This window comes from Spermophilus citellus, assembly GCF_964194105.1.
Source record: "Spermophilus citellus genome assembly, chromosome: 3".
In the NCBI taxonomy this organism is placed as follows: domain Eukaryota; kingdom Metazoa; phylum Chordata; class Mammalia; order Rodentia; family Sciuridae; genus Spermophilus; species Spermophilus citellus.
Window position 1 is genome coordinate 213,316,440 of NC_138184.1, and position 14,373 is coordinate 213,330,812.

General features: G+C 37.9%; 1 protein-coding gene across 6 annotated transcripts in view; it reads left to right on the forward strand.

Annotated features, from left to right (window-relative positions):
- The first annotated feature begins 582 nt into the window (after positions 1-582).
- NUP205 (nucleoporin 205) overlaps positions 583-14,373 on the forward strand; it is a 69,604-nt gene continuing 55,813 nt past the window's right edge. For 2 of the 6 annotated variants that reach the window (XM_081285365.1, XM_081285366.1), the window contains exons 1-8: positions 584-808; positions 7,149-7,291; positions 7,849-7,971; positions 8,934-9,105; positions 11,283-11,427; positions 11,968-12,127; positions 12,538-12,766; positions 13,804-13,968. In XM_081285365.1, coding sequence (XP_081141491.1) covers positions 781-808; positions 7,149-7,291; positions 7,849-7,971; positions 8,934-9,105; positions 11,283-11,427; positions 11,968-12,127; positions 12,538-12,766; positions 13,804-13,968 — 1,165 coding nt within the window. In that variant the 5' untranslated portion in view covers positions 584-780. Of the gene's footprint in view, positions 809-871; positions 1,200-7,148; positions 7,292-7,848; positions 7,972-8,933; positions 9,106-11,282; positions 11,428-11,967; positions 12,128-12,537; positions 12,767-13,803; positions 13,969-14,373 lie in introns of those variants that run through there. The other 4 variants (XM_081285369.1, XM_081285368.1, XR_014020975.1 and 1 more) reach the window with 3 other exon arrangements.

Below are 14,373 nucleotides of genomic sequence, written 5' to 3' on the forward strand. Positions count from 1 at the left end.
TTGGTTCTTGATTTTTACTTATTGCACTTTAGGAGTCTTGTTAAGGAAGTAAGTTCCTAAGCTGACATGGTGGAGACGTGTCAGCTCTTTTTATTTTTATTTTTGAGATGAGGTGCTCTAAGTTGCTGAAGCTGGCCTCAAACAGAAGATCCTCCTGCCTCAGTCTCCTGTGTCCCTGTGATTATAGGGGTGCACCACCTGGTGCATGGTGCATGCCTGGTGCCTGTCACTGTTTTGAAGCAGGGTAATTGTTCAAATTTTGTATACGTTTGACAATTAATAAAAATTTTGACTTGTTATATGTAACTAGTCAACACAATACAGTCAATTGAAGTCTTCCACTCCCCAAGACAGCAATGCAAGATTTAAGTTGAAATGCAGATAATGATTTGAATTTACGTCTAAGTGGGAGTCATTGTAATAACTAGTTTAAGAGTATCTTTTTCTATTTCCACCTACTTCTTCCATGCCACCTAACCAACTTCACGCACCACTTAATAAAACTACAAGTCCCAGGATGCACTGCACAGGTAACGTCAAGTCCAGGACCTTGCGTCTCCGAACGGGTTGCTCTTGCCCTATTTGAATGGGCATGGTCCTAGTGGAAACTGATGATTGTGACCCAGAACCGATTTTGGAGTGTCTTGAAAGGGCAGGTGGGCCGAGCGCGCCGTGTGGCAGGGGCGGCGTGGACACTTTCTGTTCAGGCGTCGCTGCGGGCGGCCTCGCCCTTTCCCGGGTCCTCCATGCGGCAGGAGGGCGCCTCAGTGCGCCTGCAAGATGGCGACGCTGTTGGCGGTAAATTCGGGTAAGTGCAGCCGAACAGGAAAGCGAGCGTGGGGCAGCGCGATGGTCGGTTGTGCAGGAGCGACCCGCGCTGTGCGGCTCCTCGGAGTCCTGGCCCCCGCTGTGCGCGGTGCCTGCTTTGCCGCGGCTCTGGGCCTCGAGGCCCGCCCTCCCCAGTTTGAATGGCGCGCGTTGGCGCCGCGGCTCTAGCGCTCAAGTTGGGGTTTGAGCGTGGAGTCGGGAAGGCTTGGTTCTCAGTAACCACTTGTGCAGTCTGTCGCAGCCCCGGGCTGAGCCTGATTTCTCTCACCCCTCTCCATTAAGAACCTGCCGTCCAGATTTCGTCAGCATACGCGTCAAGTCCCTGGCAGCGAGGCCAGATGACCCGAGATGACTTTTAGCCCTGAGCCGAGGTGGGAACTCATCCCGGAGCGGGCGTCGGGGTCTCTTACAGGCTGCAGGGACTCCAGGTTCTGAAGTCCGCTGCCCAGAAGGTTGCCGCTTAGGTGGTGCCGGGAGCTCGGCAAATTCCTCCCAGCTCAGCGGGCGTGGTGCAGCCCTAGATACTCAGGTGCCTTTGAACCAGTGGACCCTGGGGATGAAGTAGACTAGAAGATGGTAAAGGAACTGTGGGGGTTTTAGGGTGGTCGTCTTTTGGTAATTTTGAAACCCGCCCCCCCTCCGGGGGGGGGGGCTGTTGAAAAGTGGGTGCATTTTGACAATCACAATTCCTGAGATGCAGTACAGGCTTGTAGTAGGCAAGGCAAGATTCCAAAAGAACTGAGCAGGGCAGAATGGTCCAGAAAACATTCAGAATGTTAATGCCTCGATTGAGACTTTCTTAACTATTAAGAGATTATCATTGCGGCAATCGCATGTAGGGAATGTCATTCAAGAGAACTAAGACATCTCTTTCCTGGGAGTATTTTCTGCAGTCTTTTGTTGTTACTGTTTGGTACAGTTCTACTTTCACAGGACCATTACTTTTGGGAAGTTGTCTAACTATGAGTTTTGTAAATAAAACCATTTCAGAAATGCCCTAAGTTATTTTATAATAATGAGTTGTTATATTTATTGAGCACCTACATGCCCCAGAACTGGGGTGAGTGTAATATTTGCATTACCTAATCTAATGTTCTTTATGACCCCTGGAGTAGCTTCTATGAAATTCCTCACTTTATAGATTTAGAAATGAGACTTTGAGTGGTTGATTAACTTCTCAAAGTTAAAACAGCTAAACCAATCATTTGAGCTTATGCTAGTGCATACTAGGGCCTAAGCACAACCTAATTGATTTTTTTTTTTTTAATATTTATTTTTTTAGTTCTCCGCGGACACAACATCTTTGTTGGTATGTGGTGCGGAGGATGGAACGTGGGCCGCACGCATGCCAGGCGAGCGTGCTACCGCTTGAGCCACATCCCCAGCCCCCTAATTGATCTTATGACAACCTTTTTATGTTTATGAATTTGGCATTGAATTTACACACTTAATATTGTAGATGCTGTCTTCTCACTAAATGTACACTTAAAAGCAAGGCTTCCATGTTATAACTCCTCTGGGGCTGTTGAATATGTTATAATTGTGGAAATGTCCACTTGTTTAGTATGTACCTTGGTGGGGGAGGTAACTGGGGATTGAACTCAGGGGCACTCAACCACTGAGCCACGTCCCAAGTCCTTTTTTGTATTGTATTTAGAGACAGGGTCTCACTGAGTTGCTTAGTTGTCTCACTTGCTGAGGTTGCCTTTGAACTCAGGATCTTCCTGCCTCAGCCTCCCAAACCACTGAGATTATAAACCTTTGCCACCAAGCCAGGCTTAGTATATTATCATCAAACATAAATCATTGAAGGAAAGCAAAAAGTAGTTTCCAAAAGTCGAAGAGTATACATTGTGTAATAAAGCTTTGTGACAGGAGTGTTTAATTTGCAACCAAAAAGGAAACAAAGGCATGGAGTCCAGGAGAATATCTTTTATTTATTTATTTTAAAAATTTATTATTGTTATTTTGTTTTTGTGGTGCTGGAAATAGAACTCGGGGACTCATTCATGGTAGGCAAGCACATTGCCATTGAGCTACACTCCTGGCCCAAGAGAATATGGAAAACAAAACAAAACAAAACAAAAACCATTTTAGGGCCAGGCACAGTGGTGCATGCCTGTAATCCCAGCAGCCTGGGAGGCTGAGGCAGGAAGATTGAGGGTTCAAAGCTAGCCTCAGCAAAAGTGAGGCACTAAGCAATTCAGTGAGAACCTGACTCTAAATCAAATATAAAATAGGGCTGGGGATGTGGCTCAGTGGTTCAGTGCCCCTGAGTTCAATCCCTGGTTCCAAAGAAAGAAAGAAAGAAAGAAATCCTATTATGTGCTACAACAAAAATGAATCTTGAGAACATTCAGTGAAATAAGAGGGTCACAAAAGACATATTGTTTAATTTCACTTATATAAACTATCTAAAATAACCAAACTCTTAGAACAGAAAATAGAATGGTGGTTGCCAGGGACTAGGAAAGAGAGAATGAGTTGTTTAATGGGTGTATAATTTCAGTTTTGCAAGACAGTGTAAATATACTTAACAAAAGATGGTATTCCATGTTGGTTCTTTTTTAATTACACACACACACACACACACACACACACACACACACATGCAACTTAAAATTTGGAGAAGGGAAAAAAGAATGAGAATTCTAAAACTTATGCTTGAATTTCAGCTGTATGAGTCACTAGTATTGTGAACTGTATCACCTGCACTGAGCAGCTTAATATGTAAGCCACTATTAATGTCATTTGACAATTCTTCTGGTCAGCCCTGTCAGTACAGTAGTGACTGTTTCAGACCCTTTAAAGCCACTCCTCAAACCTTTAAATTCCAACCCCTATCTAGAGAAAATAGAAGCCAACAGGTATGAATTCTTTTTCATCTTCAAACCTAAAAATCTAAATGTGTCTGCCTCCTTTTGAATCTGTTTCCTTCTGGCTTACCTAAGGTGAATCCCACTCAGATGTCCTTCTCCCTGTTATTTCTCTCTTGTATATTCACCTCTTGCTCTTTCTTCTCCACTAACTCCCTTCTCTAGGTTGATGTTATGCTTTGCTCTAATTACTGTCTCTTGCTCCTCTTCACAGTCACACCTTTGAAAAGATTTGTCAGTTTTCACTGACTCCATTTTCATATCTTCTATTCCTTCATTTGTTCTAGTCTGTTCTCATCCTCCTAAACTGCTCTCAGTAAAGGTAATATGTTAGATTTCATACAGTCTAACAGACATTTTAAATCTTCATCTTGCTTGATTGTTTAGAGTAAGCACCAAAATCCTCAGCATGGGCTAGGAAGTCCTGTATAGCACGGCAGTGGCCTCCCTTGCTAAATCCTTGTTGTCTGTTTCCAGCTCTCTTGGCCTTTTCTAGTTCTTTGACAGGGCAGGGTTCCCTCTTGCCTTGGGTCTCACTTGCTATCTCTTCCTGAAATGCATATCTTTACCTCTTATCCTCCAGAAAACTTCTACTTTTATTTTTCAGAATTCAGCCCAATTATCACTTCCTGAATCCTTCTCACCTCTGTAGTTGGTTCATATCCCTCTATTATGTGCCTCTTGTCCTGGGTACCTTCCTTCATAGTACTTAACACAATTGGATATTACATTTATGCACGATCGTATGATTGATGTTTCCTCATTACACTATAAGATCATAGTACCTCATAGATGATGGATGAGTGAATAAAATTTGCTGGAGGTATCCCAAAATGTCAAGGAAAATAAAAATTTACACATTTAGTTGTTTAGGAAAGTTTATAACTCCTCTATTTTGTGTTGTACTGGGGATTGAACACAGGATGCTCTACTATTAAATAAGCTCTATGCCCCAGTTTTCATTATTATTATTATATTTAATTTGAGACAGGGTCTAACTAAGTTTCCCAAGTACTCTGTCTCAGTCTCTAGGGTTACAAATGATACCACTACACTTGGCTAATTTTAATTAGTAATCTATAAAAAATTCTTAAAATTGATCAAACTGAAGATAAATCTTTGTCATGGTTACCTTTGGTGATGTGTTGATATTAATGATGGACTAAATAGGCTAGTACATGTGATATGTGGGGTGTGTGTGTGTGTGTGTGTGTGTGTGTGTGTGTGTGTTTGATCTGTTATTGACTGCTTCCCCAGAAAAGGAGAAAGTGGAACTTTAAAGTTCACTGAGCTTATTATACCAATCATGTAAAATACAAGGATATTTATTAGTTCTGCAAAGGTCCTATTATATATTAAATATTTTAAGAGTACAGAATTAACTTTTGTCAGCTCTTTATCAGATTTCTGGAATACTTGTAAGCCATGCTTTGTTTGCCTAGTGGTCTTTTTTCCCCCAGTACTAGGATTGAAGCCAGTACTTTGTGTTCTACTACTGAACTATTCCTCTAGTCACTTTTTTTTTTTTTTTGATACTGGGGATTGATGCTTCAGCACTGAGCTACATCATCAGCTCTTTTTATTTTGAGACAGAGTCTCACTAAGTTGCTTAGGGCCTTGCTGAATTGTTGAGGCTGGCCCTGAATTTGTGGTCCTCCTGCCTCAGTCTCCCAAGTTACTGGGATTAAAGGTGTGTGCCACTGCAGCCGGTTTAGGATTATTTATCTTATTCAATGTGATTCAACCTTTGATGATCCTTGATGAAGCTTAAGTATTTTTAGGTAAATGAATTTGCCTGAGTTTAGACAAATTTGCCTGTGCTTGTCTAGATGTGATATTAATCTCTTCACTTGCCATGCTATTTACTATGTATTTCTGACATACCTAAATTTGTCTTCTGAAACTTTTTCACTTTCCAAGTATTCTGCGTGGAGGCAGTGTAACCTGGTGGTTTGTACACATTCTGAGGCCAGACTATCCAGTTCAATTCCTGCTTATCTGGTGTGATATCCAGTGATTGTTTTGACTTTTCTGCCTCAGTTTCTATATTTGTGATATGGAGGAATATATGGGTTGACCTTATAGGGCACTATAAAATAAAAATACATGTAGAGAGCTTAGGGCTGTGCTTAGTAGCACATAGCAAAAATTCAATAAGAATTACCCATTATTGGCTGGGTGTGGTGGTACACAACTGTAATCCGAGCAATTCAGGAGGATTGCAAATTTGAGGCCAACTTTGGCAATTTATTGAGACCCTGTCTAAAAATAAATAATAAAAAGAATGGGATTGGCTCAGTAGTTGGTGTTGATAGAGTGCCCTTGGGTACAATTTCAGTACTACCACCAAAAACAAAAAGAAATTTTTGTTATATTTCATAAGTCAAAATGTGATCCTTTTTATGTGACTTTTAAGTATTTCATGTTTCTATACTGTTTGTTTACTTATTTAATTTTGCAGTGTTAGAGGTTGATGCTGTTTTTTTAGAGCTCATATCTCACCCACAATTAAAAAATAAAGTACATTTTTTTCAGCTTCTTAAACAAATTTTTTATTTATTTGTTTTATAAAATCTGCGTTATTTTCCTATTCCTGCTTTTCTTTTGGATATTAGGAGGTGAGGAAAGGCACTTAAACTTTATTGAGTACCAGTGACATGGCAGGCATTGTATTGTGTTTATCTCATTTAAAAACTTAAAAACCATGTAGCTCAGTGCAAGTGCTTCTGGTTTCAATCCCCAGTACCAATCAATCAATCAATCAATAAATAAATAAATAAGCAAGCAAACAAATAAATAAATAAATAAAAAAGAAAGGGTGCTCTGTGTATAGTTCAGTGTAGAATGCTTGCCTAGCACATGTGAAGTACTTGGTTAGAATCCTTAGCATCACATAAAAACAAATAAAAATAAATACCAGAAAACTATTTTAAAAAAAAGAAAATTGATATGACTAAGAAAACAGTTTGGAAAATGTATTTTGCTACTTCTAGTGTAGGTGCATATATATGTATATGAACATGACTATATATATGTGTATAAATAAAACCATTAAAAACCCTTTGCAGCAGATGACACCTCTGGTTTACACATAAGGAAATCAAAGCTGAAAGAGTTTATTTTTTCACTCCAGGTCACATAGCTAATTTAAGACCTTAAGTTATATTCAGATTTATAAGTTATATTCAGATTCAGTTATATTCAGAATTTATTTGAATTTATGTTAAGTTAGGAAACATGATGGTTATATTTTACCTAAGAATTCTCCTAACTTGATTTTATATCAATGTTTGGCTTGTATGTAACCTCTTATATTAAAGAGTAGCCACGAATGTGACCAACTTGTTTGGATGGTAACCTCACATTATTTTCCAAATTGTATGTGTTTTTCTTTGACACTGGTTTTATTTCTTCTTCTCCTTTTTTTTTTTTTTTTTCTTCAAGCTGCTAGTCTATGGGGTCCTTACAAAGACATTTGGCAAACAGTGGGAAATGCTCTTTGGAGAAGACAGCCGGAAGCTATCCACCTTCTTGACATGATTTTGAAGAAACACAAACCTGACTTCATCTCATTGTTCAAAAATCCAGTAGGAAATTTTCCTCTTGAATTTTCTTTTTTCTCTTTTCTTTAAAGAATTGAAGGAGCAAGTAAGCTCTTAGTGCATGTAAATAAAATGTTACTTAAACTGTTCCAGTGATTCAAGTTTTTCTTGGAGTAACTATTGTCTTCTTTTTGTTCTCTATAGAAGTTACTAATGAGTTTATCTCCAGCTAAGAGTTAAACTTAATAATATTTGAAGTTAGGAAATTCATTATATTCCACAAATACTAGCTGCCTCAGAATTTCAGACCTATATTTATTAATATACCTCAGCTGTAAGATTATTTCCAGACACACTTTAGCATTTTAAGTGTTCATAGTGTTATGTAATTTTGTTAGCTAAACTAATTAATTCTAATGTATTATTATTCTCTACATCTTGAAGTTCTTTGCAACTAGGAATAGAATATTTTGATGGAGGGGATTCAAATTTGAAAACTCTTTTTCTTCCTCTCTCTTTCCTCCCTCCCTCCCTCCCTCCCTCCCTTCCTTCCCTCCCTCCCTTCCATCCATCCTTCTTTCCTTCCATCCATCCTTCCATAGAAAAAGCCCTATCCTGGAGCCTGGGAGCCAGTTGAGCTGAGTTCCAGACTTGGGTCCATCACTATAGAGTTGTATGACCATAGACAAATTACCTGGATTATCTGGGTGTCAGTTTTCTTGTCTGTAAGAGCAGAGCTGGGTGAAATGATTTATGTAGTCTTTTTTTTCCCCTTCATTTAAAATTTGTTTTGTTTGTTCTAATTAGTTATATATGATAGTAGAATGCATCTTGACACATCATATATAAAAGGAGTACAACTTCTCATTCTTCTGGTTATATATGATGCAGAGTTACAAAGGTCATGTAATCATTTATGCACATAGGGTAATAATGTCTGATTCATTCTACTATCATTCCTTATGTAGCCTTTTCTAAGATCTAAAATTTTATGGTTTATGAGGTAATTCTGTGATGTATGTCCTTTGTTAAAAATTTTTTTTTTTTTTTTTTGGAGGTGCTGGGGATTGAACCCAGGAGCACTTTACCACAGATTTACATCCCTACTATCACCCCCTTTTTAAAAAACTTCATTTTGAGACAGGGTCTTACAAAGTTGCTGAGGCTGGCCTCAAACTTGTGATCCTCCTTTATCAGTCTACTGAGTTACTGGGCTTATAGGCAAGTGCTGCCTGTGGCATTTGTTAAAAATCAAAGAATACAAATCAAAGAATCTTTTTGGAAATAAAACTGTATCTTATATTAATAAACTCTGCTAGTAGTTTAATAATTCATATGTCCATTTATTATTTCCCATTTAAAAACCTTATGTTTTTATTAATTAGGTGTATATTTGGAAAAGTTCTTTAGAAACTTGAAAAATAGAATGCTGTTTGTGTGTTTTGTCTAAATTTTATAGTTCAGAGTTTAGTTTATTGAGAAGGTAGTATTAGAATTAAAAAGTTGAAGTATTGCAAAATGTTACTTCATAAAGATCTAATTCCAGACTATCTTGGTTAATCTTGTTTTATCTGGGGTTTATCTTTTTACAGTCTGCATTATCATGAATATACTTCTATAGGTAATGCTGTAGGCCCTTCTCTCCATTTACTATTTTCATTACTTGATTACAATTTTATCATTCTAGCCAAAAAATGTTCAACAGCATGAGAAGGTTCAGAAAGCCAGTACAGAGGGAGTCGCCATCCAGGGTCAACAGGGAACCCGGCTTCTTCCTGAACAGCTCATTAAAGAAGCATTTATTCTCAGCAACCTTTTTGATATTGGGGAATTGGCAGCTGTTGAGCTTCTCCTTGCTGGTAGGTTGACATTTAACTGATACATTGATAAAGCAGTATAGAACTATTAAATGGGGCACTCAAAATTAAAGTATTTCAGTGTTTGGATTCTAAAATAATTTCCAAGGATGTGATTTACTTGACAAAACCATATTCAAATATTTCTTTTTGTTTACCTTTGATTAAAGGGAAGACTTCAATTTAGTGATCAGAGTTGTTAAATTGTTAAGATAATTAATTACACTGCATTACGGTAGGCTTTTACATGGTAACTTACTAGCAAACAATAATAGGTTGTTCTGGGTGTGATGGCACACACCTATAATCCCAGCAATTTGGGAGGATGAGGCTGGAGGGTTGCAAGTTTGTAGCCAGTCTCAACAATTTAGTGAAATCCTCAGCAACTTAGCAACCTCTTGTCTCAAAATACGAAATAAAAAGGGTTGGGGATATAGCTCAGTGGTAATTTGCCTCTGGGTTCAATTTCCAATACAAGGGGGAAAAGAAAGAAGAAGAAATTTCATCTTCAGAGTTTCATAGCACAAAGCATTTATTGCCATAAAGGTAAGGTTACTTCTTCTTTTTTTTTTTTTAAAGGGGGGGGGGAGAGAGAGAGAAAGAGAGAGAGAGAGAATTTTTAATATTTATTTTTTAGTTCTCAGCGGATACAGCATCTTTGTTGGTATGTGGTGCTGAGGATCGAACCCGGGCCGCACACATGCCAGGCGAGTGCGCTACCGCTTGAGCCACAACCCCAGCCCAGGTTACTTCTTTTTTTACAGGTTTTTGGATGAGGTGATTTAGAAAATGAATGACTAGGTCAAAAATAAGATAATTTCTATAATAATATTTGGAATAAAATAAGTTAGTGGGACATAGAAGGGACAGGTTAGGGTAATTCTGTATCGCATACTTAATCACAGCTTCTTAGTTGATATTTGGCCTGCGACCCAGTGATGAGAAGGTGGCAGCCCCAACCTATTGGGGAAGGCTGTTCCAGGCAGACTAAGCAGTAGGTGTTTGAGGTGTGAAGAAAAGGCCTGGTTAAAGGTAAAAATACCACTGGGCTGGAGTTTCATGAATGGGCAAGAGAGTTTTAGAGGATGAGGATACAGCAAGAATCAGACTGTGTTAGGTTTTGTAGGCTATGGGAGTTACTTGGATCTTATCTGATTGCAATGGGTAGTTGAAATATATATGATCCAGAATAACTGAGATTGGAATTTTTATAAAATGAGCAGGTTATTTTAATTATGACAGAGGAAATGTGAAGAAAATACACACATTTTGAACCAGTGTTTAATGTCTAAAAGTATCTTGTGCTGCTGGGCATGGTGGAATACGCCTGTAATCTCAGAGGCTCTGGAGGCTGAGGCAGGGGGATCACAAGTTCAAAGCCAGCTTCAGCAATGGCAAGGCACTAAGCAACTTACAAAATAGGGATGGGGATGTGGCTCAGTGGTTGTGTCCCCCCCCCACCCCCCCCCCCCCGAGTTCAATCCTGGTACCCTGCCCCGCCAAAAAAGTATCATGTGCCTACCAAAATTCTATTTGTTCTAAACTTCATTGAAAGAAGTATGATATTGAGAATGAGGCAGGTAGTTTTTCCTTCTGTGGGAAGGATGTTAACTGGACATGCTTTAGGTTTGAGTGTAACTCAGAACTTTCATTTAAGGAATATTTATTTTATATTTACCCTGTGTCAGGCCCTGTGATAAGATTCTAGCAATATGAAGATAAATAAAACTTCAACTAGTATAAAGGAGCATATAGTCTAGTCATGGAGAAATATGTGGAAACCATTTTGAAACAATTCAGTGCATGAATTCAAGTTTATATGCAAACAAGTCCAGGTGTTGCAAAAATGTGGAATGAGGGACACTCAGGAAAGCAGAGGGCGTCAAGCAGAAGACATCACCTGGAGGAGGGGATGAATTTAGGGAACTGAAGTGAGTGCAGAAGAGGAGTGATTGGGGTAGAGAAGAAAGGTAGGAGATGAACTGAAAGACTGTGGAATTCTTTCAAAGGGGAGAATAGGCTAAAAGGCAGAGTGAGGGGCTGGGATTGTGGCTCAGCGGTAGAGCACATAAAAATAAAGGCATTGTGTTGTGTCTGTCTACACCTAAAATATATATATATTTTAAAGGCAGAGTGAACTTGTTGTATTTACTAAATTATTGTTGAATTTTCTTTTTTAGGAGAGCACCAACAGCCACATTTTCCTGGACTCACTAGAGGATTAGTAGCTGTTCTTTTATACTGGGATGGAAAACGGTGCATTGCAAATTCTCTGAAAGCCTTGATACAGTCCAGACGTGGAAAGACTTGGACTCTAGAACTCAGGTCTGTTTGCTTTTTGGGATTTCAGAGGTTAATTTGAGATTACCTGAAGAATTATAATTTTAAAAGTAACAGAAATTTCCATTAGTTTTTACAGTTTCAGTAAAATATGTAGTATAAGCTAAGCTTAGTAACATAGTTATTTTGTAAACCAAATAAAACAAGCAGTTTAAACTTGCTTTATTTGGCTTACAAATAAAAGTAATTATCTGGGCGCTGTGGCACCTGCCTATAATACCAGTGGCTCAGGAGGCTGAGGCAGGAGGATCACAAGTTCAAAGCCAGCCTCAGCAATTTAACGAGGCCCTAAGCAACTTAATGAGATTATCTCAAAATGAAATATAAAAATGGCTAGGGATGTGGCTCAGTGGTTAAGCATCCCTGCGTTCAATCCCTGGTACCCAAAAGTAAAAAGGTAGGTTATAATTAATTCATCCTGGTTGTTTTCAGTAATATGTTATCAAAAGAGCTTTTGCTGTATCATTTATTATGAGGAAGTATAAGCATAATTGTTCAATATAGGTTTATTTCTTTTCATTACAGTCCAGAACTGGTTTCCATGACAACACGTTTTACAGATGAGCTGATGGAACAAGGATTGACTTATAAAGTCCTCACTCTGGTGTCACAGATTGATGTGAATAATGAATTTGAGAAACTACAACGAGAGAGAGGTTTGGGCAGTGAAAAACATCGCAAAGAGGCAAGATGAGATGAATTTGTGGGTTGTTTGTATCAAATCTGAAACAGAGGAATCATGACAATTATAATACTTTTGACATAAGGCAAAAGAAAATTAATAATGCATTTCAAAATATGTAGTCAGCTCTATTCATTAGCATTGGTTTCAACTAGTTGTGCATGTACCATTCTAGTATTTGTTCTGAAATGAGCTCTTCAAGGAACTGGTTACCTCATATTTTTAAGGAATTTAAGTTTAAGGAATAAATAATAGGATTTATTCATATTCTAGAAATAAGACTTTAGGATCATTTGGATTCAGATAGTTTTATTTTGTTATCTTTGACAAAATTTTGTAATATGATCATTTTGTAATATGATCAGGGTTCCTGTAATTTATTTATATTGATAATCATATGTTTTTATTTCTAGGTTTCTGATCTTATCAAGGAGTGCAGGCAGTCTCTGGCAGAAAGTCTTTTTGCCTGGGCATGCCAGTCACCATTAAGCAAAGATGACACTCTCCTCCTTATTGGACATTTAGAACGAGTGACAGTTGAGGCTAATGGCTCACTGGATGCAGTGAATTTGGCTCTTCTAATGGCACTTCTATATTGTTTTGATATCAGTTTTATAGAACAAAGCACAGAAGAACGAGATGGTATTGAATTTTATATGTTTTAGTACGTTTGTTTTTAAAAATGAGGTTTAAAATTGTGGAGAAAATATTCAAGAAAGGTAATATTTTAGCTACCAAAATACACAATTGCCTATTGTTTCTGTGTGTGCAGTTCAGCCTTATTTGAATGTTTAGATGTAAGATCATATTTAAGACTCACATTGAGTGGCAGAGTGCATGGTTGACACATGAGAAAAGTTAGGGTCAGTATCACAGCAACAAAAAATGCAGCTCCATTAGTTATTCCTACAGGATTGGTTTCTTACCATATTTAGAGTGGACATGTTGAAGGAAGCATGTGTATTAATACATGCTCATGAGTTGGTTTGATTGCTTCTTTACTACTTATTCACATTTTCAAACCTTTCAGGAAAACAGTTTGTTGACTATAATGTCAGTAGTATTTCATCTTTGCTGTTTGGTTTTTTTGTGAGATAAAAATTTTTGTAGACATTTGTTTTTTTTTTTTTTTTTTTTTTTTTTTTTGTACCAGAGAATGAACCCAGGAGCATCTAACCATTTAGCCACATCCCCAGTCTTTTCTTAAATTTTTTATTTTGAGACAAGATTCCACTAAGTTGCCTAGGGTCTAAGTTGCTAAAGCTGGTTTTAACTGATCTTTCTGCCTCAGCCTCCCAGTCTGCTGGGATTAGAGGCATGTGCCACTGGGCCCAGCTGCATAAACCTTTTTGATTTTGAGGATTAGCATTTATTTACATTTTATAATTTATATGTAGAAAAAATGAGTGGCTCTAACTTTTTAAAAATTTTATATTATAAAAATTATTGAAAGTAGTGATATTAGAATTTAGAATTGGTTATCTGTTTTCTTCTTTCATTTTTTATGTGTAAGTACTTAACAGTAGTATGTATGGTATGTCAGACATTAATATTAACTAGCCATAATTCTTTTTTGAATATGCTCAGATGTTCTGAGTTCCAGACATTATATCTTTGTGTCAAAAGTGAAAATTCATTTATGTACTTTTTGGTAAAGTCATCTATTTTTATGTTTTCAGATGTGATTCATCAGCTTCCACTGTTGACAGAAAGACAGTACATTGCAACAATTCACTCTCGTCTTCAGGATTCACAGCCTTGGAAATTACCTGGGCTGCAAGCCACTGTTAGACTTGCTTGGGCACTGGCATTGAGGGGAATATCCCAGCTACCTGATGTGACAGGTAAATTGTAGGTAATTTTATAATGAGAGACAGTGTATCAGTTAATGACATTTTGGGAGAAGTACTATCTTTTGACATAAATAAATATGAACATAAGTAGTTTATCTTTGGTCACTTTATAAAAAAATTATTAGCCAGGCATGGTGGCACGTGCCTCTAGTCCCAGTGACTCAGGAAGCTGAGGCAGGAGAATCACAAGTTAAAGGCCAACCTCAGCAACTCAGGGAAGATCTTTGTAACTTAATGAGACCCTTTCTCAAAACAAAAATTTTTTAAAGGGCTGGGGATGTGGCTCATTGGTTAATAGCCCTTGGGTTTAATCCCTAGTACCAAAAATAATAATAATAAGGTATCCTTTAGACTTTAGGTAGGTAGCCTTTAGACTTTAGCATTCATGTACAAACT